This window comes from Mytilus trossulus, chromosome 11 (assembly GCF_036588685.1).
Source record: "Mytilus trossulus isolate FHL-02 chromosome 11, PNRI_Mtr1.1.1.hap1, whole genome shotgun sequence".
Classification (NCBI taxonomy): domain Eukaryota; kingdom Metazoa; phylum Mollusca; class Bivalvia; order Mytilida; family Mytilidae; genus Mytilus; species Mytilus trossulus.
Window position 1 is genome coordinate 45447464 of NC_086383.1, and position 27933 is coordinate 45475396.

Here is a 27933-nt window from a genome sequence, read left to right on the forward strand (position 1 = left end):
ATTCGAATTAGTCATATTCAGCCAAAATGGCAACATTAAAAGTAAAACAAAGATGAACCATTTTATTGATGGATTGGATCCACTAAAAAGAAAACATTCTTTTACAGGTAAAAACGATAATCAACTGAATTTTTTTTAACTAATAAAAAAAACTCAATCAGATATAAAATAAATCCAATTGCACGAGGTAGCTTTCTATTTCTATTAAGGTTCAATCATCAGAATCTTTGTCTCAGAGACTAAAACTGCATAATGGGAGACATAGCGGAGGAAATCAAGCAGCATTGGCATCAATTTGAATAAATACTTATATTTCAGTAGGTAGATGACCTAGACACGTCATACCTTGTTTTTAGATTCCCTATATTCCAAGTTTCTGTCCGTCATATATTGATTGCCGCAGTTACCTCATTTTCATAGTTCCACAACTGCTTTTCTTCTACAGGAGTTATATTTAGATGGGATGTTTGCAATGTATTTCTCGTACGGTTCATCTCATTTTTCCTGTATTTGGTGTGTGGGATGATTATAACTTGACATGCGTGCCTTGAATTTTCAGGTTTATTCTCGTCTTGAACTCATTTGCCTGGTGTGTTTCTCTGATACATTATGGAATGAGTCATCTAATAATAATGTATCCAGTACTTGTAAGAATTACACCGTTGTCTGTTAGGGTTTATCGGACTATAACCAAATTCTCCTAGTTCATTGGCCAATGGTACCTTTTCATGGTTTGTTTCCTTAAGAAATACAATGAAAATGAAAGATGAAGTTTGGTCTGTTTAGTAGCATTCGATTAATAGTGCAATTTGCAAACAGTCCCAGACTTTCCCTTGATTTTTTTTTGATGTCGGGTATTGAAATAGGTTAATAGATGTATTAGTGTCCATTTGCATACGGTCGATTTCTATACCCGACACAGTTCAGATGTTGACTAAATTTGGTATAACAAATGGTTGAAGGGTATTTTTTCTGACTTTATTTGGAGTTGTGTACTTGTGCGTCTTGCAATTTTCAGGTTTTAATCTGGTCTTGAACTCATTTGCCTGGTTCATTTGTCAAGGTTGAACAATGGTGGTTTGGTCTGTTTCTAAAATACTTAATGAAAAGAGTCATCTATAAAAGATGTATCTAGTACAAGTTAAAACCTTTGTCTGATAGGGTTTATCTGACTGTCACCACATTTTTGTAGTTCATTGGCCAATGTAAGTTTTTTATAGTTTGGTTCCTTTCCAGGTTATTGAAGTAATAGGGTAACGTAATTTGATAGAACAAGTGATTGTAGAGTATCTGACATGCTTCATTGCTCAATGTGCAGATTTCCTTTTTTAAGTCCAATTTTGTGACCAACTTTTTTGCTGCATAACATGTTTGCAAGTTGTTTCTGTCTGTCTGGTAGTGTCACTTAATGGATCAATGATCAAACCCCTAAATAATCTAATCAAAAGGCAACAATTTCACAATAATTTAAGCATTGCAATGAGATGTTAATTTTGTTCCATTTTTGGGGTTCTTAATCAATAACCAATAACATCTTTTGCAAAGGTTTTTTTACTTTGCTTTCTTGTATTATAGAACAATTCCACATGAGCTGAATTCACAGATTGGAGAAATAATCAACACATCCTCGTTTAATAAAATAGCTTTCAAAGAAATTTAGTGTTCCTTTTTTTCTTTGGACATGTTGGATCTATTGTGTTTTTGTTCACTTTTAAAAACAAAAAAATTTGTAAGGGTTCCGCGGAACCCAGTGTCTCGCCTACTTTTGCTGTATATCGCAGGCTCAACAAAAATGAGGAAAAAATATATAAAAATATTTCTCTTGATACTATTTTATGATTGTAAGAAGCTGCTGTTTCAAGTTTGGTAAAAATCTAGGATAGTTAATGAATCTAATAAATGGTTTGAAAACTTTAACTGCAGACTAACTGGAAGAAAATCTAAGTCCCTTTAAAAGTAAAATAAAGAAAAAATGGAGTTATCTTTTTACAAAACTTACTTCTGGATACTATCTTATGATCATAAATAAGCTTCTGTCCAAGTTTGGTACAAACCCAGGATAGTTTAAGAAAGTTATTAAAATTTTAATAACTTTAACCACAGAGTGAATGTAATGTTCCCCCGCAGAAAAAACTAAGTCCATTTATAAGTAAAATACTGAAAAAATTGAATTTTATTTTTACAAAATTTACTTCTGGATACTATCTTATGATCATAAACAAGCTTCTGTCCAAGTTTTGTAGAAATCCAGTATAGTTTAAGAAAGTTATTAAAATTTCAAAAACTTTAACCACAGAGTGAATATTTGTGGACGCCGACGACGGAATGTAGGATCGCTTAGTCTCGCTTTTTCAACTAAAGTCGAAGGCTCAACAAAAATCATCAAAATTTAACAAAAACAATCATGACAATGGTACTTATAAAAAGGATAATTCACTAAAAACAACAAACATTAGAGATTTTTTAATAGAAATACATCTTCTTTGATAAGATAAGTCTTACAAAACATAAATAGAGACAACATTATAAAATAACAATGACAAAAATGGAAAGTCTCTAATGAAAATTTAAAATAAGTCTCTAACTTTCTTCTCTGCTACTGCTTTTCTCCTTTCCTGAAAAACAAAAACAAATGTGTCATTACTAACAAATCATTAGGTATTGTCAATATCAATAAGTTTTTGTAAATTATAATTTATAACAACAAAAATTAGATCAGAAGTCAACGTAGATCATCAAAATGTTACAACAAATCAAAGGGAAAAATTTTTGTTGTACATTTTTTGGGGGGCATCAAAAAGTCTAAAAAAAAATTTACATCCCTCTCCTCAAAACAAAAGGAATAGCTTCTCTCCTCCCTAAAAATGTCTTAATTATTGACCTTTATTTGAAAGTAAATTATATTCATGTTTCTAAACTTTACAGAAAATGCTGTTTCTACCAGCAACTGTAAAATTCAGATATTTAATGTACAACATCATGGAAGGAAAACCAGTCATTGTTGTTATACTGGTCTCCATGGAAGTGTTGATAAGGACTAGAAACCAGTCACTTTAGTTATAGTAAGAGTTTTATTTCTTGATTTTGAAAGCCTTATAATTAAAAACCATCAGAGGAGAAACCATCAAATAGCTAAAATTAACTGAACAATATTTTTTTCTCAATTTTTTGCAAGGTCGATATCAAACAAATGCATTTATTTATATATATTTTATCTCATAAAAATAAAATACAAGAAATCCGTCAAATTTTATTGTAAATTCTCAATGTTTCTAAACTTTACAGAAGATGCTGTTTCTACCAGCGACTGTAAAATCCAGATAGTTAATGTACAACATCATGGAAGGAAAATCAGTCATTGGATTGTAACTGGTCTCCATGGAAGTGTTGATAAGACTAGAAACCAGTCACTGTTGTTATAGTAGGAGTTTTTTTCTTGGTTTTGAAAGCCTTATAACTGAATACCATCAGAGGAGAAACCATTAAATAAGTAAAATTAACTGAGCAATCTTTTCTCAATTTTTTGAAAGGTAGATGTCCAACAAATGAATTTGTTATATAATAAATTATAAAATTGGAAACTTAAGTTAAACACAGATTTCTGAGCTTATGTTATGGACTTTTTATCTCTGATATAAAAATAAAGTAAAATAGATAATGGTTGGTAACATTTTTGGGGAATCAAATTGTACAAATAGAAAAATATTTAAATTTGTCAATTTTTTCTCTAATAGTAACAACAAGAAATCCATCAAATCCTTTTGTAAACTCTCAATGCACAAGTACGCATTTTATCCCTTTTTTATAATTAAAGTGTATTAACATTTATTCCTGTGTGAGTGTTTGTTTTTGTTTCTCAACTTTACAGAAAATGCTGTTTCTATCAGCAACTGTAAAATCCAGATATTTAATGTACAACATCATGGAAGGAAAACCAGTCATTGTTGTTATACTGGTCTCCATGGAAGTGTTGATAAGAAGATAAACTATCACTAAAAATATAAGATTCGTTCAATTTAAAAACCATAAGCCATAAACTTGAATAATCAATACTTCAATCATGATTTTAAAGTATAAAATGATCAACTGAAAATGATAATAACCTTGATTTGAAATTTGAATTATTATCATTTATCCTTAATAAACTGAAATTAGTAAAATATGCATGGTGGATGTCTAACAATTGATTTTATTATCAATGATTATATTATTATTTATGAGAAGTTAAAACAGAATTCTCAGATTATTTCAAAAGCTTTTTGTCATTAAATTAAAAAGAAATAATGAAAGTTCACATTTTATTAGCATCAAGTTGTACAAAAAAATAAACATGATTAAATTTGTCATGATGCTCTCTGACTGAAACAAGAATTCATCAAATTGTATATCACTTATTAAGTGTGTCCCCATCTCCTACAAAAGGAAGATCTTCCCACCTTCACTCTATTACTTATGAATGAACCCTCATTAGTGAATTTCTTTTCAAAAATAAAACACTCTTGGATTGGGTGCAACTTTATTACAAATGTGAATTTCATCCTTTCTATATTCAATGTGTATCAAAATTTATTCGTGTGTAAGTGTTTGTTTTTGTTTCTAAACTTTACAGAAATGCTGTTTCTATCAGCGACTGTAGAATCCAGATATTTTATTTACAACATCATGGAAGGAAAACCAGTCACAGAAGTTATACTGGTCTCCATGGAAGTGTTGAAATGACCGGAAACCAGTCACAGTAGTTATACTAGTCTCCAGGTAAGTATTGATAATGACAAGAGCCCTCAATTTAAAATTGAAAATTCTCATTTGTTTAAAAAGTCTGCTTATAACTATCAATAAATTGAAGCAGAATTATAAAAGTATTAAATATACTTTATCAAAACATGCAAAACAACAGAGAAAAAACACAAGCAACTATCTTGAATAATGATATTATGAAAAAACATAAAGTTATACTTTAATAAAACAAAATCAAAATTGAACTGAAAAATGACCCAAACCTTGATTTAATTGTTGTATGAATTACTTGATTTATTATTGATAAGCTGAAATTAGTAAAATAAAAGTAAGCAATAATTTTTAAAGGTTTTTTGTAAGATACTTTCAACAAAATTCTGTAGGTTTCAAAAGGAAAATTACAAAGCAAGAACGTGATATAACAGGCAGTCAGTAATGTTGTGATTAGCAAACAGTTTAAAGTCCATTTATTTACAAGACCTTATATTATGTTGATCTTTCTGTACTCTCACTTGAGCAGATTTCATCATCTCTTGTTTCCTAGGAAAATCACATTGAATTTACAGAAAAAACGAAAAAAAACCTTTGCCATTCCCAAAAAAGAAGGACATTTCTTTAATAAAAATTAAGACATTATAAAGATTAATTAGACAAAGAAACAAACAGGATAAGATCTGATATTTCATCAGAATGTATGATCTGTAATTTGTAGCTTGTGACATCAACAAAGCATATAAATTTTAAACAACACATAATTATTTCTATTGTTTTGTGTACAAAGGGATGTGATTTTAGAGTTTTTAGTTTAAATTTATGTAGTGGGAAGAAATTAATTTAATACCATGTCCTATGATTTATATGTTAGAAATACATAAAGATAATGTTATGTCCTATGATTTATATGTTAGAAATACATAAAGATAATGTTAAGTACCTACCGTTTTGCTGCTATAGAACTGAGTAATCGATTTCCAAATAAAAATGTGGGTATTGCTAGTAGTCCTAAGTATCGTACTGTATCAAACATGTTAAGACAAGTGAAGTATAAGTAGTAGAGGCCAAAGATTCCTGAAAATATACAAAACAATAACACATTTAGGGATCATGTGATCCTGTGGCGTACTAAATTATAATCCTGTTACCTTTGATAACTATAATAAAAGTGGTATTCATTTAAGCAAAAATTCTAAAATAGAATATTTATTGATAGAAAAGATTATGGATGATTTTGAATGGCTTAAATATTTTTTTTCATATAAAACACCAAGTAAATACATCGACTCTAATAAGATAAAAATACTATTCTAAGGTATATAACCCATTACATAAAATTCACTTGTAAATGTTGAAATAAGACCAGCAGCATCTTGAAGCCTACCAAAATTTTGGTCCCACTTTTTTCTTGTTTGTAATAATAATTAGCCTCATAGTGAGAATTTGGAACAATTTTGGGCTGCTCATAACCTGTTATCATCTAATTCCATGTTCTATGATCTTTGGTCTATTAATAGTTGTCTCATTGTCAATCATACCACACCTCCTTATCTTTATAGTTTATACTAATCCACTTACCTGCTAGACAAACATGGAATCCTACTGCACTGAGTGACATGGGGAAATTGGAAATGTTGGCTCCAATCTTCATCCACTGTAATATACAATAAAGCAGGTTAACAAATAATTAAACATGTTATTCATTTATAAAGTAAAAGTTTTACAAAAAATATAGCCAAACTTAACTTAAAGGTAAATAATAAAGCTACATGGTTGGCTATGCATATGCATATGAAGCAGAAAATGTTTTAGAAATTTTAACCTAGGAATTTGCACATTCAGAAACCATCCTTACTTTTCATCTATTACTGCTATATGATACATTCATTCATATTGAGATATTTCAGCGCAAGTTCACATTAGCTTTTTCATAGCAACATCCTAACTGCTTCAAGGATAGATTTAAATGATAGAAACAAACTGTTTGTCAGAACCTAGCTAGTATACATTGATGAGACTAGACAATTGAGGAGCTGACATTTTACTATACCAGTACAGTGAATGAAACTCAATGAAAGAACACTGAACTCGACAGGAGTACTGGATAAAATACAGATTAAACATCCTTTTTATTTAAATGAATACATTAGACTATTGGTTTTCCCGTTTGAATGGTTTTACACTAGTAATTTTTGGGCCCTTTATAGCTTGTTGTTCGGTGTGAGCCAAGGCTCCGTGTTGAAGGCCGTACATTGACCTATAATGGTTTACTTTTATAAATTGTTATTTGGATGGAGAGTTGTTTCATTGACAAACTAATTTTGATGTTCAGTTATTTTTGAGACATCAATGAATATGTTAAGTCAAATCTTTAGAAAATTTAATCTCAGGAATTTGGAAATCCAGAAACAATTACAACCTTTCATCTACATATAAATATCATGACTGTAATATAATTTGAATCCAATATATTCTATTAAGTAAAGATATTTTAGCACAGTAAGCATAGGTTTATTCATAACTTTCTAACAACTTCAAGGAAAGATCTAAATACAAAGTAACAAACTGTTTGTCAGCCCCTCGCTAGTAAACATTGATGAGACTAGACAATTAAGGAGCTGACATTTTACTATACCAGTACAGTGAATGAAATTCAATGATGGAACACTGAACTCGACAGGAGTACTGGAGAAAATACAGATTAAACATCTGGGTTATTTTATCAAATGAATACATGATATCTAATTCATACAAATGTTACATGTTTCCATGTGGCACATTCTAGCTTATGAGTCTGAAAAGTGTTTAGCATAACACATTTTGAGGATTTAAAATCTGACAAAACAAACAGAAGATAATGTGATTTCTATTTCGTCTTCAGGTACTATATTTATTTGTTTTTGATATTTAAAGCCCGCATGTTGACAATTTAACATTTAACTATCTTCAGCTGAAATGTTGTACCCAATTCACAACAAAAGGAGATATCATAATATCCTCATACATGTCATATCAAAATTTAAACGCATGATGTTCATTTATTTAAGTAAAAGTTTTACAAGAAAAAGTCAAACTGTACTTTGGTTGTAAAGGTGTATAATAATGCTTCATGTGGATGGTGGAAAAAAATAGGAAGGTGGGGTGGGGTTATAAGCATCTGCAACAAATTTTGGTGTTCAGGTTTTTTTTAGTTTTTTAAATGTTTTGAAACAGTCAAATCTTTTGAAAATATTAAATCTTAGAAATTTGGAAGTCCAGAAACAATTACAATCTTTTATCTCTATATAAATATTATATACTGCAATATGATTTGAACCTAATACATTCATTTAAGTCAAGATATTTTAAGCAGAATGAGCACAAGTATATGCATAACAACATCCTAACTACTTAAATGAATGATCTAAATGAATATAAACATACTGTGTGTCAGCACCTAGCTAGTATACACTGATGACACTAGACAATTAAGGAGCTGACATTTTGTTATGCCAGTACAGTGAATGAAACTCAATGATGGAACAATGAACTCGACAGGAGTACTGGAGAAAATACAGATAAAACATCTTTGTTTTTTTATCAAATGAATACATAAAATCTAGTAAATTCAAATGCTATGATTCTGGAAAGCCTATAGAATAAAACATTTTGAGGATTTAAATCAGACATCTCGAAAACAAACAGCAGAAAATGGGTACTTCTGTTTTGACTTGATGTACCATATTAATCTGTTTGATAGTTAAACTTAAGATTTAAACATGTTAGCTTAAGCCTGCATATTGATAATCTAATATCTAACTATTTCCACCTGACATGTGCTTTATAAATTGTTATTTGGATTGAGAGTTGTCTCATTGACACTCATACCACATCTTCCTATATCTATTATGACCATTTCACAACAAAAGGAGATATCATAAAATCCTCATAACAAAATTTAAATGCATGATGTTCTTTTATTAAGTAAAAGTTTTACAAGAAATAGTCAAACTGTAGTCTGGTTGTAAAGGGGGAAAAAAGGCTTCTAGTTCATGTGGTTGGTGGAAAAAAATAGGAAGGTGGGGATGAGGGATTAAAAAGCCTCTGAAACACATTTTGGTGTTTAGGTATTTTTGAGTCATAATAAAAATGCTTATGAGACGGTCAAATTTTTAGAAATTTTAAACTCAAGAAAGTGTACATCCAGCACCAATCACAACCTTTAGTCTTTAAATAAATATTTTAACTACAATATAATTTGAACCCAAAATCTTTAAGTAATGATTTTTTCAGCTTAGTTAGCATAAGTCTATTCAAAACCGGTGTTCAAAACAACATCCTAACTACTTCAATGAATGATCTACATGAATAGAAACAAACTGTTTGTCAGCCCCTTGCTAGTATACATAGATATAACTAGACAATTAAGGAGCTGACATTTTACTATACCAGTACAGTGAATGAAATTCAATGATGGAACACTGAACTCTACAGGAGTACTGGAGAATATACACATAAAACATCTTTTTTGTTATCATATACGATACCTAATTCATACAAATGACAAACTCAAGCCCAAGAGTCTGGAAAGCCTATAGCATAAAATATTTTGAGGATATAAATGCATGCAACAATTTTTGAATCTACAGTCAATATTCTTTTTTATTACTAGAGAAATGGAGGAACTCTACAGGGCTAACTTTCATTTTTTCTTTTGATAATAGAGAAAAAAGTCATGAGAGGTTACATAAAATTCCTATACAAAAGTATCATCTAGATTGTTGTATTCACTTACACAGATGAAGAGGATTGCCAAAGGTAACAAAACTAAAGCAGTAAACACAGTGGAAACAACTGCTGGTGGTCTCTTCTCTGGTTCACGAAACATGTGCTGTAAAGAAGGTTAAAAATTAGGTTATATTTGAAACGTACACAATTTCTCCATGAAGCCTGATGTAATTAAACAAAATGTCAGCTAATGTAGTTTTTTAAACTGTCTTTAGGTATATTTATGAGAAATATTTGTAATCCTCTATCACAGATTTTTGGTTGCCTCTATAGAAAGATGCCATAATGAAAATATATATCAGGATCATAAGATATCTCAGCACAGTTTGCATAAGTTTATACATAACAACATCTGAAAAAGAATTAATATTGCAAAAATAATTTTTCAGTATAAAACAAATAATTTTACAAGAACATTAGACTATTCAAACAGTTGAAATATAGAATACCTTAATTTCTGGTTTCTTTGCATATTGGCTTTCTTTTGTCTTTGGTGTTGGTGCATCAGCGAAATTAAGTTCTACATCAGCCTAAAATCATTAATATAATGTCAATCAAATAAATTTCTTATTTTAACAAATTATACCAATGTATCATTTCCCTAAATGAAGCATTGAGCTACTGTTAGAAATATGTTGTTGAATCACTGTCTTCACTTCGAAAAAAATGGAATCTAGTTTTCCTATATAGTTTCCTTAGTATGATCTCAGATTTCATCTATTTTACAAAACAATTTGAGTTAACATTGAACTTTTATCATTAGGAAATATTTTTTTAGGCTACCATTGGATAGTTGTATATATTACAATATTGATAATGATAGATATCACAAGTCTTCTTTGTACAGTTATGTAGATGACAGATCTTAATTGTCTCTGTTTAATTCATTTACAACTTTTTTTTTTAACAAATTTAGGATAATTTAGAGTTTGACATCTTACACAGGAACCTGTTTATATTTGAAAACTTGATGATACTCTTCAGGCCTTGCAGACATAAATTGATGTACACTTATCTTCATCAAATTCAAAATCTAACCAACCAAAAAACTGAATATTGAGTTTTTAGCACAATATTTGTTTAATGAACAAGAGACCCACTGGCATGTGGTCATACTTGTTTGCTGTGTCATTGACAAATACCAGCACATTTCCTGTTATTCGTCATAAATGTGAAGTTGTGATTTTTAAAATGATTCCTAACTTTGTATTGTCTATTTTATTTTACAGAGATTTCTTCTGGAAGTAATCTCAATTTTAAGTGAATGTCCCGTCAAAACATAATGAAATTTAATGTGAAATGGTTAACATTACTGCTCTACAGGTACTTACCAATGACCAGGAGAATGGATTTTCAATGACAGCATCTCCAACAATTAATTCCATACCATATTTACCAGACAACTGACCAAACTCCTTAGCATTAGCTCCAACATCCTACAAAAAAGGTAAATATAATTCTATGGTGTCTAACTGATTAAACATATGTGTATAGCAAGCCATAATTTCTTATAGTTAATTTACATGTGAGCGTTTCATAAAAATCCATACATTTGCTTCTTTTTGTATTCAATTGGACTGTAATTGGATATCCAGAAACAAAGAGAATAAGAGCTGCTTAATAACCCTGTTGTGCTTAAAATTTTAATAAGATCATATTCTAAAATCTTTCTTAAATTATCACCACACAAAATTTTTTCATAAAAGTACATTCTATAGTAACATCAAACTCTTAAATCTATACCATAAAATTAAGCCCTCTGCCACAGACTACACAATGTAGCATCACAATTTCCTGTACATTTTAAAACTTTCTCTGTACAATTTTGTAATATTCATCAACATAAGTTTACTTGGATAATATCAAAGATATTGTTTCACTAAAATAAGAAACTACAATTAATCATTCTTCAGGGGAAATTATAATAAACACAGCTAGTATTTATTATGAAATACAACTAGTAATTATGAAATATAAAACAAGAGGCTCTCAAGAGCCTGAATCGCTCACCTTAATTTTTTTGGTTAAATCTCATCAATGATTATTTTGGCTTTTCAATTTATTTAAATGTTCTTTGAATCGTCCTATTTTCTTCAAAAGCAAACAAAAAAATCATTTTCTCCTGTGTTCTATTTTTGCCATAGGAGCTATGTTTCTTGACATACAAGGAAATAAAATATAAAATTTATACAAGATACTCTGAAACTCAATTAGCCTAAGTTTGGCTGAAATTGATACAGCAGTTTCAAAGGAAAAGATTTTTTAAAGTAAGTTAACATGATTAACAAATTGTGAAAAAAGTCTTTAAAGGGCAATAACTCCTTAAGGGGTCAATTGACAATTTTGGTCAAATTGACTTACTTGTAGATCTTACTTTGCCTTACATTTTTGCTATTAACAGTTTTTCTGTATCTATAATAATATTCAAGATAATAACCAAAAACTGCAAAATTTCTTTAAAATCATCAATTCAGGGCATTATACCTGAAAAAACAGTTACCCAATTCGGCTGAAAATTTCAGGACAGGTAGACCATGACCTAATTCAACGAATTCAATTGGGAGGTCGCTTGATGGCAAACACGTACACTGGTTTATAACATCTCGCGAGTGCTATCGTGGTGATCTATCAGTGTACTACGTCTGTTGAAATCTAATGTACGATCAACAATGAACAATGACAGGTTATCATCGCTAGCATTACTACATGTTCAACGAGATTTCAGTGTGAAAATTGACAAATAAATAGAGAAGCTCGTTTCTGCCTAGACCCGAAGAGCAGATTTTGGACAATTTTGAGTAAATTCTGTATGAGAAAAATGTGTAGTTTATGTTTTCAATTAATCATGATTAACTTTATTCAGAAGCGTTATGAATAGTTTTACATTCATAAATTGTTTATAAGTCCTATCTACATGTAGCTCCTCTTTCAATTGTCCTATGACCGAAAACCGAAAAAAAACCTTTTTCCTGCATAAAAGGGTCCCAAATTTTTTTGGCGGTATGTGCTTGCACATCGTTTCTTTCTAGCTACGCCCCTGGGAGAAGATTTTTTAAAGTTAGCAAATATTATGAACAAATTGTGAAAAATTGTCATTAAAGGACAATAACCCCTTAAGAGGTCAATTGACAATTTTAATCATATTAACTTATTTGTAGATCTTACTTTGCTGATAATTTTTGTTGTTTACAGTTTATCTTTATCTATAATAATATTCAAGATAATGACCAAAAACTGCAAAATTTCCTTAAAATTACCAATTAAGTGGCAGCAACCCAACAATGGGTTGTTTGATTCATCTGAAAATTTCAGGGCTGATAGATCTTGACTTAATGAACATTTTTACCCCTTGTCAGATTTGCTCTAAATGCTTTCGTTTTTGAGATATAGGCCAAAAACTGCATTTGACCCCTATGTTCTATTTTCAGCAATGGCAACCATGTTTGTTGATAGATCAAAACTTCGGATACAATTTATGAACAAGATACCCTCAGGAACATTCATTTAAAGTTTGGAAGTATTTAGCCTAGTAGTTTTAGAGGAGAAGATTCTTGAAATAGTTTACGACGATAGACAACGAAAGACGACGGACGCCAAGTGATGGCATAAGCTCACTTGGCCCTTCGGGACAGGTGAGCTAAAAAGGACCTTCAAAAACATGCAAGAAACATCAAAATGTTATATTCCTGTTCTAGCACTTTATTTAGTCAGAACCTACACGAAGGTACCAACCCTGGTAATACTAGAATGAATATACCCATCAATGTAGCTGAATGTACAATAAGACAGTGTACAGCAGTGAAAGGTATGGGTTTTTTTGTCATCTCATTGAAACAATTAGGAACAAAAACAACACCAATAAACTGTTTTATCGCTATTTTGTGCATTTTTCCTTTTATATTTTTTTCTGATAATTTATCATATCATGCTACTCGCGAGATGGAATATTATCGCTAACTAAGGAGACCTGTGGCGTTGTTAAAGAAATTGACATGAAATTGAAAACGTCGTAGGTAAAATAGCGATAAACAGATTACCATTGGTCATCTCAAATTAATTGCCTTTCTTGCTTTGCCATCCAGGCTCAAGTGAGAAAATAAATCTCGTTGAGATGATCAATGATAATCTTTAAATGTACTACTGATATTTAAATATGTTAATATCTTCATAAGCTCTAGATGTGCCTAACAATCTTTTGTCATCTTTAGAAAATTAAAAAAGGCAACACAATATATATTTGCTAAAAATCTATACATACCAGATCAAATTTGTATCCTCCTGATGATTCTGTTTGGGCAACAAATATAATTTCTTGGTTTGTATTCTGATTGGTGAGCTTCACAAATGTCTGCAAGTAAAACCATACCGCATTTATAATCATTGTCTTAGATCTGTGTTGTTAAATATAATAGGTTATGAAGAACATTCACACAACAAATTCTAAACATTTCCTTTCATAAATGCTAAACTTCTGAGAAGATAAAATTTGACTAAGTGATATCAGTTTGAGTAAATGAAACTGCAGTCTGTTGGTGCAGAAGTATATTCCATAAAGAATTTTGAAATTGAAATGGAATTCTTATTAACTTTTCACCAATTACAAGTTGAATTTGTTGCGTACATATATTTTGAATGATAATTTTCTTTTTTTTCTGTACCTGGTGAGCTGAAACTGATTTACTGCTGCTTTTATCCTTCAGCTGAAATTTCATGATGATTTTCTGATGACTGTCTGCTTCAAAGGTGTTTGCTGCCTTCTTTGGATATTGCAACCTAGGAATAAATGAACCAATCTTTAAAATTTATGGAATCTTGGCAATTGTTTCCTATTTAAGCAATTCCTTGAAATTCAAACTCATTGAGTCATGCTGACATAAGGTTTACATTTGATGAGAAAAAAAACCTTCAGGTTTTGTATTGCAATCTTTTTAAAGCACCAAAGAGTTATTTCCCCCTTAATTCCAGAATTTTACATTTTTGGCCAAAAAAGTTACATCACAAATCAAAATCCAACAAAAAAAATATTAATAAATTATCAAATCATTTATTGAACATTCCCTGGCATAAAAATACAATAAATATATAAACACCTTTTTTTAATTGCAGGTAAAAGAAATTTAGGATACCTTCTAAAATTTAATTTACCTAGAGTTTATATAAAAACAATTTTCCTACCCAATTTATCATGATCACATCATCAAAAGATGTGATTATCATCAATATTTGGAAGATAGTTTGTTTAGATGTTAAACAAACCTAACAAAACATCAATAATACTATACAGGGTAGAATGGTCAGACATTGACACTTACACATTTTCCAATGCATAACAATCACATTCACTTTACTAAGCCAGCTCTATATGCACAGGGCCAATACATTATACAACTTTTTAGTAAACTGAATGCAGTAGAATGATATCAGATTTGTTTACAATGTTTGGCATCAAAAAATATTTTATTTTTCTATTTTTACGATACATATAATGTTAAGGCAAATTATTTCCAACACTCTTACTTTTAAAGTGACAAAAGAAAACCTCAAGTCTTATAATTTCTATAAAGCCAAATGAATGTCAGATCCAATGAATATTGCAATTCTAGTTAAAATAAGAATTTTTAACTAACCTACCACTAAACTAATTGATAAAAAAATTATCACCAATCTGGTCTTTAAAACAGTATGAAAACAATCTATTTGAACAGTATACATACTTAGTGGTCCTTGAAGCTGTAGTTTGGTCTTTATCAGCGATACCAATCTCTACATTCTCAATCGACACCTGTGTTGTCACTTTCACCTCAACCTGTAAATAAGGTTGTACATATCAATCTCTGAATGTAATTTGTCAGAAATCTTACAAAAAAATAAAGCTCAAAACCATTTGAATTTGTAGGTTAAAGATTTAAAACTTTACAGAAAGGGTGATGATTTGTGCTTGAATTCACAATAGTTTGCGATTCTCTCATTGCATTCATTTTTTAGTTAAATTGCTCGATGAGTGCATCTTTGTGCAAAGATGATTTCAGTTCTCCTGATATTGAAGTTTCCATAAATGAAAATGTACATCTTCAAAGTTCTAATGAAATTATTTTTTTTGTTTCTGTGTCACTTAAAACCTTTTTTATACTGCACTTTTTATATATAACGTATTGTTTTCATATATTTTTTCAGTAGTCATGTAATACTTATATTATTTACTCAACAAAAGATATAAGGGACCTTTGTTATGGACTGTACAAGAAAAGATGCATGTTATACAATATAAGTTTCCGGAGCTGGTTGTGTTTTGGAGAAAGTTCTACGATTGATAGGGGGTAAAAATAAGATTCTTCAGAAACATGCAAGTAACTTCAAAATGTTATCTTCTTGTTCTAGCACTTTATTTAGTCAGTACCTAGATGAAGGTACCAACCCTGGTAATACTAGAATTAATATACCCATTCTTGTAGCTGAATGTACAAAAATAAAGTGTACACCAGTGAAAGGAATGGATTTGCGATTCTCTCATTGCATTCATTTTTTAGTTAAATTGCTCGATGAGTGCATCTTTGTGCAAAGATGATTTCAGTTCTCCTGATATTGAAGTTTCCATAAATGAAAATGTACATCTTCAAAGTTCTAATGAAATTATTTTTTTTGTTTCTGTGTCACTTAAAACCTTTTTTATACTGCACTTTTTATATATAACGTATTGTTTTCATATATTTTTTCAGTAGTCATGTAATACTTATATTATTTACTCAACAAAAGATATAAGGGACCTTTGTTATGGACTGTACAAGAAAAGATGCATGTTATACAATATAAGTTTCCGGAGCTGGTTGTGTTTTGGAGAAAGTTCTACGATTGATAGGGGGTAAAAATAAGATTCTTCAGAAACATGCAAGTAACTTCAAAATGTTATCTTCTTGTTCTAGCACTTTATTTAGTCAGTACCTAGATGAAGGTACCAACCCTGGTAATACTAGAATTAATATACCCATTCTTGTAGCTGAATGTACAAAAATAAAGTGTACACCAGTGAAAGGAATGGATTTGTCTCATCTCAATAAAACTTAGGAGCAAAAACAACATTCGTAAACTGTTTATATGACTGCCATGTACTACAAACCAGGCAATCTTTTTTATATTTGAAAAGTTTAACAATATCTTCATGTTTATATATAAAAAATATATGAAAGATATGGACAAGCAAAATATACTGTTATTACTTACAAAAGCTCCAGATGTGCCTAAGAATCTTTTGTCTGCCTTCTTTGGTGTAGCACTGATTGTCAACCTATAGAAGCCTGGAGCTGGCTTGGATTCCATAAAATTAATCTCATATAAAGACCTACAATAAGACACAAATAAATGTTCAACTACTTTTCTTAAAATGAAATCCAAAGTTTGCATCAGCATTTCTGAAATCTTACATTGCTTCAACAAAAAAAAATATGATTGATTTTTTATGCAATTCTACTATACATGACAATCAATATTGGATGTCTAATATTATTCAGTAAAGTTTATTTTTATGTTCTAGCACTTTATTTAGTCAGTACCTACATGAAGATACCAACCCTGGTAATACTAAAATTAATATACCCATTCTTGTAGCTGAATGTACAATAACAAACTGTACAGCAGTGAAAGGTATGGGTTTGTGTCATCTCAAAAGGGAAAAAACAGATTATATTTATGATTCAACATCTCTGATTAGATCTACATGATATTCTATAGTGGAAATTGAATATTTAGTAGAAGTTATATGAAGTAACAGCCTAATCAGCATGTCAAGTTTTGCTTGCAAAGGCAGGTTATTCTTCACAAACCTTTTCAAATAAAGCTAAACAAACACAAAAATATTCAGATTCTATCCTTTTCATTTGAAGAAATATAAGAATTTGGGCAATCATTTGTTTATGGCCATGGTCAATAGACTGTTGGTTATAAACCTATTTTTCATTATTTTCCTCCTTTCAACAAAATCTTTTTTTACGTAGACCACCTGATGCAGCAACTTACTCATCTTTGGCACTGAATGGTTTCTTGCTGAGTACTATGGCATCATCTCGCAAGTGCTTGGCACTGTCTGCTACTACAGTCAAAGGTCCTAGAGGGGCTCCCATCAAGTTGGATACACGTACCTGTCAACAATAAAATATCATCATGATAAAAAAAGAAACTTTAACAGAATTAGTAACTTCCAAAAAAAATTTTCAAACACTTGTAAAGTTTTGTATGTAACACTTGAACAACATAAGAGAATTAAATAAAGATAGGCTTTAAAATTTCAGAATGTCAGATTTATGCATACATGTCATATATTCAAGTGTATTATTTATTCAGTACAATACATGACAATTTAACATTGAATTGTTAATTCATTCAGTAAGTTTATATTTTCATGTTCTAGCATTTTATTTAGTCAGTACCTACATGAAGATACAAACCCTGGTAATACTAGAATTTATATACCCATTCTTGTAGCTCAATGTACAACAATAAACTGTACACAAGTGAAAGGAATGGGTTAAAAAAAAAAAAAAAAAAAAACTTTTTTCCAAACTATGTCAACTTCAGAATGCAACACCTCCAAAGAAATTTCCATTTTGTTGTGCTGAATGCATGATCATAAATTCTAATTGGACTCATGGCTCTTGGTAAAATATTATGCATAAACTTAAGGGCCACTGTGGTAAAATCAGTAAACATTCCAAGCCCACAGGATTTTTTCTGAAGTCACCACTGATTTGAACCTGAAAATTTAACATTCAGTGGAGAAAGTCTGATACTGTAGATTTATGAATACGTTTGAAAAATATACCGCTGACTATATGCGGTATGGGCTTTGCTCATTGTGGAAGGCCTTACGGTGACCTATAATTGTTAATGTTTGTGTCATTTTGGTCTTTTGTGGAGTTGTTTCATTGGCAATCATACCACATCTTCTTTTTATATTGAGTGTTGACAGGTGAGCCTGTGGGTCTCCTAATATCATTTAAAAAATTCATTCATTCTATACCTTTGAATAAGGCAATCTACCCATACATTTTTCCTTGCAAGTACAGTACATTCCGGTTATTTGCATAGCCTATTTGTCAGACGAAATTATGCAATAAAGCGGAGTATGCTTATATCCGAAATGACAAATTACGGAGTCAAATAACATCGATAGTGCAGATCAGCAAAGAAGAAAGATGTACGTCCATAGTCCACTTACAACATAATGAATGCTTATTTATTCTAATAAAAGTTATTTGTCTACTGTCATACATTTTATTTCATTGTGTATTCTTTCAATAAAGTTTATAAACACATTTTGTTTTAGTTTATTTATGTACCGACTTTTCCTTTACCTGAGATACGAAAATAAAATTTTCTAAAAATAGATTTGTTTCTATGACCCGGATGTACAAATTAAATTGTTACGCTTTGTTTAAAATAAACTGTTTAACAATACTACACAGTTTATAATCATTGTAAACAATAATTGTGCAATGAACTGCCTTTGATATGCAGTATTTACCAATTACACAGTGATGTTACACTGTTACTTTAACACCGATAGTTTCGTTTATGCAAAGCAGTTAACAGGTGATGGGGCCATGCACGGGTTATTTGCTGGACACGAGTGTTGAAAGTGAGAAAATATAATAATCAGAAGTTAATTTTCTTTTAGAAAAATATTAAAAAGGAAAGATTGATGTATAAAATTCTTCAACCATATATAAATGCCCTGTAATATTTAACATAAATGTAGATCACCCAAGCTGAATTACGAAATTACACATTGGATAATGATCGATAATTAGCAGGCGTTAATGTTTTAAAAATTCACCCAAAATATAATCTATGAACAATGTTTGAAATCCAATCAATAATTAACACCTTTTGAAATAGAAGATCATAGAATGGTTGTGTTTTTACAACAATCAGCTGATTGACATTTTTATGACCTCGAGGCTTAAAATAGAATATGGGAAACTTTACCTGTGTACACATCAAGGCCTTTTCTATAATCATATTAACACGAAAGATACTGTTTTAAAACTTTATTTGAATAACACACAAGTAAATGTGAAATAATAATGAAAATTATGATGCATTCAAGAAAAATATACTTACCAAATTGCCGTTTCCGGTCAAAAATCTCGTCAGTTTTAACTGAGCATATCTAGCTGGCGATTATTTTCTATGCAATAAACCGAAATGCCACTTGTAAGGCTATGCATATAACCGGACAATTTAACATTAGGTGAATGGGAAATGGTTTTGTGCAGGAGAAAAGTATGCAATTAACCGAATTATGCTATTAAGCGGTATGCAATTAAGTGGAATCGACTGTACCTCCTAATATGTATGATTTAAACCCTTATATTTGAGTTTACCTGTACAGTTGACATGGACTGACTGACTGCTACTGAACTGGCTAATGTCACAGCAACTGGAATATGGTACTGAAAATATCAAACAAACAAATAAAAATTGGCTAATGCCAGACAATGCTACTGAAAATCTTTGGAAACTTTTTTCATGAAAATATAATACAGTATCAATAATTTAATAAATAAACACTTATTTCAAATTTTCTATAAAGTACTAGAATTTTAATTGCATTTCACAGGATTTATAAACAATAGATTTTTAATGTTCTAGCACTTTATTTAGTCAGTACCTACATGAAAGTACCGACCCTGGTAATACTAGAATTGAATGTGGGTTTTTTCTGACCATTAAATTATCTTGGTTTTTTATAAGGGTTATTGTTATAGAAATTTTTTTTTAGTGTAAAACTTACCTTGTTTTCAGTAAGAGTTTTGACAACAGATAGAAGATGGTATGCTGATCTTGTCTGGTGAACATGTTTACGACTAAGGAAATAATTGGCAAATTTCAATACTTTTTCCTGAAATATAAATGAATTCAAATGATTGGATGAACAGAAACAATATACATATTGAAGTGATAGAATTATTACATTTACACTTTAATGTAGTCCTTTTAAATTGTTAACTAAGGATAGATGTGTAATGTTAGCAAATTAAATGCATAATCAACTATCAAGACAAAATCATATTAATGTGACTGATACTAGTAGAAACCTGATGTTCTGGTTTGTAAAATAAAAATCTACATAAAAACATGTCAAAACATCAGAATATATTATTTATTTCAGATAGACAGTCTTTGCTCTGATTTCCAACATGTGGCAAGTTGATAGAAGCAGTAAATACTGATTTTCACGTTTTCACTTGACCAGGCCAGGGTTCTAACCCACAATCTCCCTCATTCAATGTGACCACATTTCCATGAAACAGTGAGGCATTTCCATCAGAGCATGACAGTGCAATAATATAATTAAAATCTTTGGACAGTGAAAAACCAGTGGATATTTCCAAAAAATATTTAATTGTTGAACTTGCCATGAACAGTCAATAGATCTACTGTGGATTCATTAATATGCATTGGATACCAATTTTCGTGGGTTTCTTTGGTACAGGTGAACCATGAGTTATAATCTTCCACAAATAACATATTTTCAATAGGTTTTGTATGCAGAGATTGGCAAAACCATTAAATCAAATATCCATGAAGATGCAACTTTTTAGCAATCCACGAAATTTGATACCCACGATAATAAATGATTCCACAGTAATATTATTTTACTTACCTCAGGTATTGTGGGTGCCTTTTTAGCTGTTTCAGACAATTTATAAGCAGCATCTATCACAAGGGCAGTAGCATACAGTCCTCCTTCAAACTGAATAATAAACATATTATTTACATTAACAAATCAATTAGAACTATTACATGTATTGATAAACTTAATTTTTCCTCGATATTTCGTAATTTGTTAGGATCAAATTCAAATTATTACATCTAAAATTGCCAAAAAACAATGATTAACATTGAAAATATGTTGTTTGTTGCTGAATAAAATTTTCATTAATTGTTTTATTCATAAATCAAGCTTTTAGTTTTTCATTTAATATTTTGGGTCCTGTTATAGCTTACTATGGATTTTTCTCATTGTTGAAGCTAGTACAGTGATCTATAGTTGTTACTTTCCATGTTATTTGATCTTTAGTGGGGAGTTGTTGAACCACATCTTGTTATTCTAATGTTTTTTGCTGAATCTATACTTTAATTATTTTCACATTTTTTTTTTATTAATCAGTCACAGAAATTCCGTCCCTGATTGACCAATATTCTGTTTAGATTTTGTGATTTTGTGTTTTGATCATTCAACTTTTCCCCAGCAGCTCTTACCTGTAAATATTTTTCATCTACTTCATCTGCTTGAGCAACTATATCTTCTATGCTGTCAAACATTTTCTTGACGTCTCCACCAACTTCTGCTGACACCAGGAAAGCATATCCATAACTGAAACAAGAATTAGCATGTTATTACTCTGACAAGTTCTTTACAAATTATCACTGAAAGAATTCAGTTTCATATAGGAAGATACAAACACATCATAAGTTAATTCATGTCCCCTTTTTCCATATAAAAATTACCTCTCAAAAGTTATTAAATTTAGGAAAAATTATAATTTATTTCTATTTTTCTTTCATATTTACTGAGCAGTCATAGTGAAGTGAAGATAATACTTGTTAGTTTTGACTTAACTTTAAAAACCTTTAATGAAATATGTTACTCAAATAATTCAAACATATATACATGTAATTTGTTATCTCTAAATCAGTTTTTTGTTTTGAAATATTTATTTACAACAGTGAAACAGCCAATATTAAAACCTTGGACTTAAGATAAAGGTTTTTGTGTTATTCAGTTCCCTTTAAAAAAAAAAGTCATTTTTGTGTGTGTGATTGGACGATTAGTGACATTTAATTTACAATAAATTTCATAATTTTATTATTTGCCTTGTTTGCCTTTCTTAGGCCACGGTTTTTTAATTTGTTGGTTTACGGATTTTCTCCATAAAAAAGTCGGGTCGGTCGGTTGGAAAAAAAAAAAGAAAAAAAAAGATCTTTCAAGACAGAAAACTGATATGCAAAATAAAAATATATTTCACCTTTCTAATTTGTTTGTCATACTATTTTTTCATCGTTCTTAAATTTTAGTTTGATGAAATATAATTGCTCAGCTGTAAACATCGCATGACATCGTCTAATAATTTCCCGTAAAAAAGGGGGTACACTGACAAAGACGAAATTAAATCGTCATTTCACAAACAAGAAAAACTGATTCACGTCAGTTATTTGACTTAGCTTTTAATCAAAACTTGGTGAAAACTGATAAAGAAAAAAAAAGTTAAAACGTCGTACGAAAAAATAAGTTTCAACACACGTGTCAAAAACGTAATAGACTCGTCCACTGGAAAAACGAGAATATCAGGTTAAATAATCTGTTGTCATGCATTCCCGTTTTTTTATCCAAATGGACGATATTTTTTTTATTATCTTTAAAATATCAAATGATTTGTTAAAATTCAGTATTTTAACTTGATGTCTTGAATTACCACCTGTCCACATTTGGACAAGTCTATTTATATGAGAACATGCATCTTACAGACTGATGACAAATAAGGGAAACAAACTTATTGTTTAATTGGTTTTAAACACAGGTTTCGTTCCGCAAAATTATTTGCGCAAACGACATTTCAAGGTCATTAATAATTGATTTGTCTATTTTTAGAAACGTAAACTGAAAGTTTCATTTTTCACAAAAGAAAGTGTCATCACTTCTGTTAGTGATTAATGCATTTCATTTTATAAAAAAGGATATTTTAATTATTTTTCAGGGATAATGCATTTGTTAGGGTCGGCGAGAATAAAAAAAAAGCCTGAAAATTCGATTTTATTTTTATTTTGGAAATCGGCAAAATCGGGTCGGCGGATCCGTAAACCAACAAATTAAAAAATCCTGGCCTTACCTCAGTGGAGAGTCATCTTTCTTCAAAGCTTCTGCTAATGCTTTAGAAACTTTGGTATTGTCAACTGTGAAAAAATAAAGTGTAACATTACAAAACATTATAATGGATTTCTAAGTAAGAACCATACAAGTTATAATGATGATGAAACCACTAGAATTCTTAGTTTTCAAAAAGCACTGTTTGCATGTTAATATTTAAGAATCATTGCTTATCTTTTTATAATTTTCATATACTGTGAAAGTACTTTTGTTCGTGGGGTACCAATTTTCGTGGTTTTCGTGGATGACCTTATCCACGAATTTAAGTGTCCAACGAAATAAAACAACCATTTTCCAAATCAAGACACGGACAGATCCCCATCGGAAGGTTTGAATACTGATATGATCTAGAGAATATATTGAATGACGTCAAATCTGAGAATACTTTAATGGCAGTAACAGAACTACAACTGCATGCAAGATTATACCCATTTAATCTTTAATAACCTAAAATGTACAACTTTTGATCTTTAAATTCTCAAAAAAAATATTTTGATCAGATTTCCGGTATTGTATTGCTAGTTTGATAAAGTGTTCATTTTATATCATCACTGTTCTCGTACATATGGGAAATAATAATTTCATGCTGGGCTTGATTTTGATAAGAATTATTTGACAATTCAATTTACGTTTATGGCATTTGTTTATGTTACTGTTTTCTTAAGGTGACATGTTTATGGCCTCATTTACACCTTTGATGGTCTTTAGTCCGTTGATCACTTTATCATGGGTTGATTAGTGTTATCACTACGATTTACACAGTCAATGTTTACTTTGCAATTTCCTTCAATCCAGACTATTTGTAACCTTCTTTTCTAAATTTTTCATTTTTTTTTTCTCAAGAAAACTAAAATCCACGAATTTAAAAACCCACGAACATGTAAATTTTGCTAAAACCACGAAAATTGATACCCACGAATTAAAGTACTTTCACAGTAAAGCTTAACAAATGCATAGAAGAAGATGAAATGATCTTCTTACATAAGATTCCAAACATAAAATTGAAATTATAAAATCGGGAAATGCATTATGCTTTCATTCAATTCTAACAACTTTAATTTCCAAATGTTTAAAAGTACTATTGATAAAAAAATGTTTTCTATACTTTAAATATACAGTACATTGATTTCACAAAGTAACATGTTTTACTACTAACTGGAAATCAATTGAATGCATATTTTATGTAAATTATAATTAACACATGGCATTTATTAAAAAAAAAATATGTCTCACTGAAATATAATAATTATTAATATCTTACCAGACAATCCCAGATTTTTTAAAGCAAAGAAAGCAGAGAATATGTCTGCTACACTAGCTGTGTCTTTGATTGACTCTGATAAAAAGGCCTGAGCATTAGCAGCATTGACCTGGAAATAGACAAAATCAAACGTAATTTTCACTTTAGTTATATCATCAAATTCATTTACCAAACTGTAGGATATTTCAAGTAAAAAATAAAATTATTCTAAACATGAATAATGACTCTTTGAGTTCTTCTTACACTGGCATTATTATCTACGTATTTACATGCAATTTGTCCTAAATTAATTGATTATATTTCATTTAATTATTTTTACAATTTGAAGAAGTACAACATCATTTTCATTTTTCTGCATACTTTATCCTTTGAATCTTCTGATCCATGAAAACAGAAAAAGTGGTATTATAAATTGAAAAACTTGTATAGTTAGAAGTTGCCATGATCTTTTATAAGATACCAACCTTACAGCTGCCTAATGCTTTGGCTGCCCCGGAGGCATGATATAAAGAGGACACACTCTTGGCATCCACTAAAGATGTCACTTTCTTACAGGCTTCCTGGAAAATAAAAATCAATTTCTAAGAAACAAATTTTCTGTGCACTGTTTATATCAAAGAGAAATAAATGTTTATCAATTCCTCTAACCATTTGCATCAGGAATCACTCTTTAAACAACAGAAAAAAAAACTAATTGTTTCCCATTCATGTATTCACAATTAGATAGTAGACTATCGGCCCTTGTCAGTTTATTGATTGATTCAGAGCCATGGTGTTTTACTATTTGCCTTTTGGTTTTTGATTGCTTCCTTAATATCTTCGCCCCTTTGTTCAAACTATCATTTAAAATTTATAATTTCATAAATATAAGTCTTGTTCTGCTTACTGCTTAAAAAAGCATTATTACTGCATTACTTAATTATAATCATTAATAGAACCTTACAATTGAGTCTGTTTTCTTATTTACATTTACCTTGAGGAACAATAGCTTACTATTTAGTTATCAAAGGTACCGGGCTTATAATTTTTATATGCCAGACAAGTGTTTCGTCTACACATGCTACAATAAGACTCATCAGTGACGCTCAGGTCAAAATAGTTTAAATGCATGTATGCCTTGAAAAAACCCACATTTGTAGTATTATCTTTTTCCCTTCCATTTACCTGTGAATTTGGAACTGGAATATTCATCATCTTTAAGCCCAAAATTGAATAATGTGCATTAATAACATCATTCACTGGGAAAGCTGCCTCAAACACTGATTTCAATCTGGCCTTGTCTATTGTAGTCAGGAATGTTGATGGTGTTAGAGCCTGACCAACAACCACAGCAGCGAACAGCCATACCACAGAAGTTACTTGAAAAGAAATTCATTTTATAGGTAAAAAATCTACTGATAATCTACTTACTTAGTAGAGAAAACAAAGTTTAGAAGTCTGAAAAAACAAACAATTTCTTGTGTATGCATACACCTTCATTTTTCAAGTGATAAATGATTCATATATATTGAGGTTGTATTACTTATAAATATCTAATACAAGTATTAAAAATCTACTGGTAATATAGTGGACGACAGGTTCATGTAAAGGCATTAATGACCTTGGCCTAATCTGGAGTTTAGTCTTTCCTTTTAGGATTACACTTTTTATAGAACTTAATAGATGTTTTGACTTTGAAGTTACTGTTAAGACAATAACAATCAAAACCAAGGAGTAAACAAAGACTCACAAAACTAAAGGACATTTACATCAACAGTTATAAATATAAATAATTAAGAAACAACACGAACTCAACTAAAAACCTGGAGTAAATCAGATGCTACAGAAGGGTAAGCATTTCCTGCACCTGACACTCTTTTGTCATAATGGCCAATCAGCTGATGATGGCGACCGTAAAATTTCTTGACTTTAATTTGATTGGTTCAAAGCCCTGTCTTAGCAACTTTTTTTTTAGAAAGCTACAATGTTAATGTCTTTCATCATGTTCACAACTTTGCAATCAAGGTTCTTGATTAGGAGGGTGCCTGATCCAAAAATCTTGAGGTTAAAAACATGAAATCCAGCTGAGGTCCAGAATTGAAGAAATTCAAATCCATACATTCCGAAATTAAAAAAAAAAAAATCCCTGGATCCCAAAATCACAATATTTGTCTCATCAATAATTAATAATTGAGGTGAATTTGTCTACATATCTAATTCTAAATGCATCACTACAGTTCTACATGTATAGACCCTGTTTCCTGTCCAGAATAGTTTTACAGTGGAGTCCCCAGTGTCCGCGCGGCCGGTGATACCGCGCATTAGGTGATTTCGTCATATCAACACAGTAACACAAGTAAAATGGTTCTTGTTATTGTTTTAGCATTCCGAAGGGATAAAAAAGAATAAAATCGTGAGTTCAAGAGTTAAATAATAACTGCAATCCCGTGATTTACAATATTTGGCCAATTTCCTTTAAAAAAATTACATCATCAGATAAAATTTGTTTTATTTAAGTCAAATTTATATCAGATTGAAATAATTTTTGCTCTGCATCCTTTGCAGTGTTCTTGATTCAAATTTAGCTATATTTCGTTTCCAAAAATCTTTTCTTTATTCAAAATAATCTATTTTTGGAAGGCATGCGCGAAATCACCGGGGTTTCCCTAATTTTGGTCACACATTACACAAAATCTTTGGGGTGAAACCATACAAACAGATGCTTCTATTAAATAAAAGTATATTATGAATGTGTTTACACAATATTATCCAATTATTGGTTTTATCAGTTGAATGAAGTGAAGTCATAAGTCTTAGGTGCGCGGATACACCGGACTGCACCGTACACATTTTGTAACACTAACAGTGAATTTACAAATGCAACACACTTATTTGAGGTCATGCATAAAAGAGAAATCGTCGAATAGTGTTGGCATGTGTAGAATTAAATATTCATCAAATAAAAAGACGTGTAAAATAAAGATAAGGCGATTTCCAATCCAAACAATACACGTGGCAAAGCATTTCTAAAGGCGATAAAACAACATATATTTTCATCTTATGACAGCATCTGAAATTTGTTCTGTTGATGCATATGAAGAGCCTCAACATTAAACTTTGCAATACGTATCATGTGAAAGGCATTAATGTCATTGATCGTGATAAAATTTCAAAACCGGCTTACTAACCCTTTGCCATCGTCAATGGCGTTATCTTTCGGAAATACAAGGACTTTACATTGGAAAAGTGGAAAAGTCTAAAGACATAAAGT

General features: G+C 30.4%; 1 protein-coding gene across 3 annotated transcripts; it reads right to left on the reverse strand.

Annotated features, from left to right (window-relative positions):
* Positions 1–2448: 2448 nt before the first annotated feature.
* On the reverse strand, positions 2449–27933 carry LOC134691180 (dolichyl-diphosphooligosaccharide--protein glycosyltransferase subunit 2-like). Of its 3 annotated transcripts, none has more exons than XM_063551501.1 (21): positions 27851–27933; positions 25848–26041; positions 25148–25243; positions 24684–24792; positions 23385–23448; positions 21757–21871; positions 21158–21247; positions 20285–20392; positions 19875–19943; positions 17509–17630; positions 16717–16834; positions 15213–15304; positions 14157–14271; positions 13757–13846; positions 10830–10934; positions 9948–10028; positions 9506–9601; positions 6310–6385; positions 5676–5805; positions 5001–5045; positions 2449–2615 (listed from the first exon to the last, which is right to left on the reverse strand). In XM_063551501.1, the coding sequence occupies exons 1-21, from the start codon at positions 27858–27860 to the stop codon at positions 2597–2599; spliced, it is 1944 nt and encodes a 647-aa protein (XP_063407571.1). In that variant the 5' UTR covers positions 27861–27933; the 3' UTR covers positions 2449–2596. The 3 variants fall into 3 exon arrangements, with proteins under 3 accessions (XP_063407571.1, XP_063407570.1, XP_063407573.1); XM_063551500.1 differs by lacking the exon at positions 5001–5045 and adding an exon at positions 5218–5277; XM_063551503.1 differs by lacking the exon at positions 5001–5045.

Bases quoted from the DNA above. Each gene is read 5' to 3' on its own strand.
- LOC134691180 (XM_063551500.1), bottom strand. The intron at 25,244-25,847 runs GTAAATGGAAGG...TTTATTTTCCAG, and splicing joins TTCCAGTTCCAAATTCACAG to GAAGCCTGTAAGAAAGTGAC. The intron at 10,935-13,756 runs GTATGTATAGAT...CCTTTTTTGTAG, and splicing joins GAGGATACAAATTTGATCTG to GATGTTGGAGCTAATGCTAA.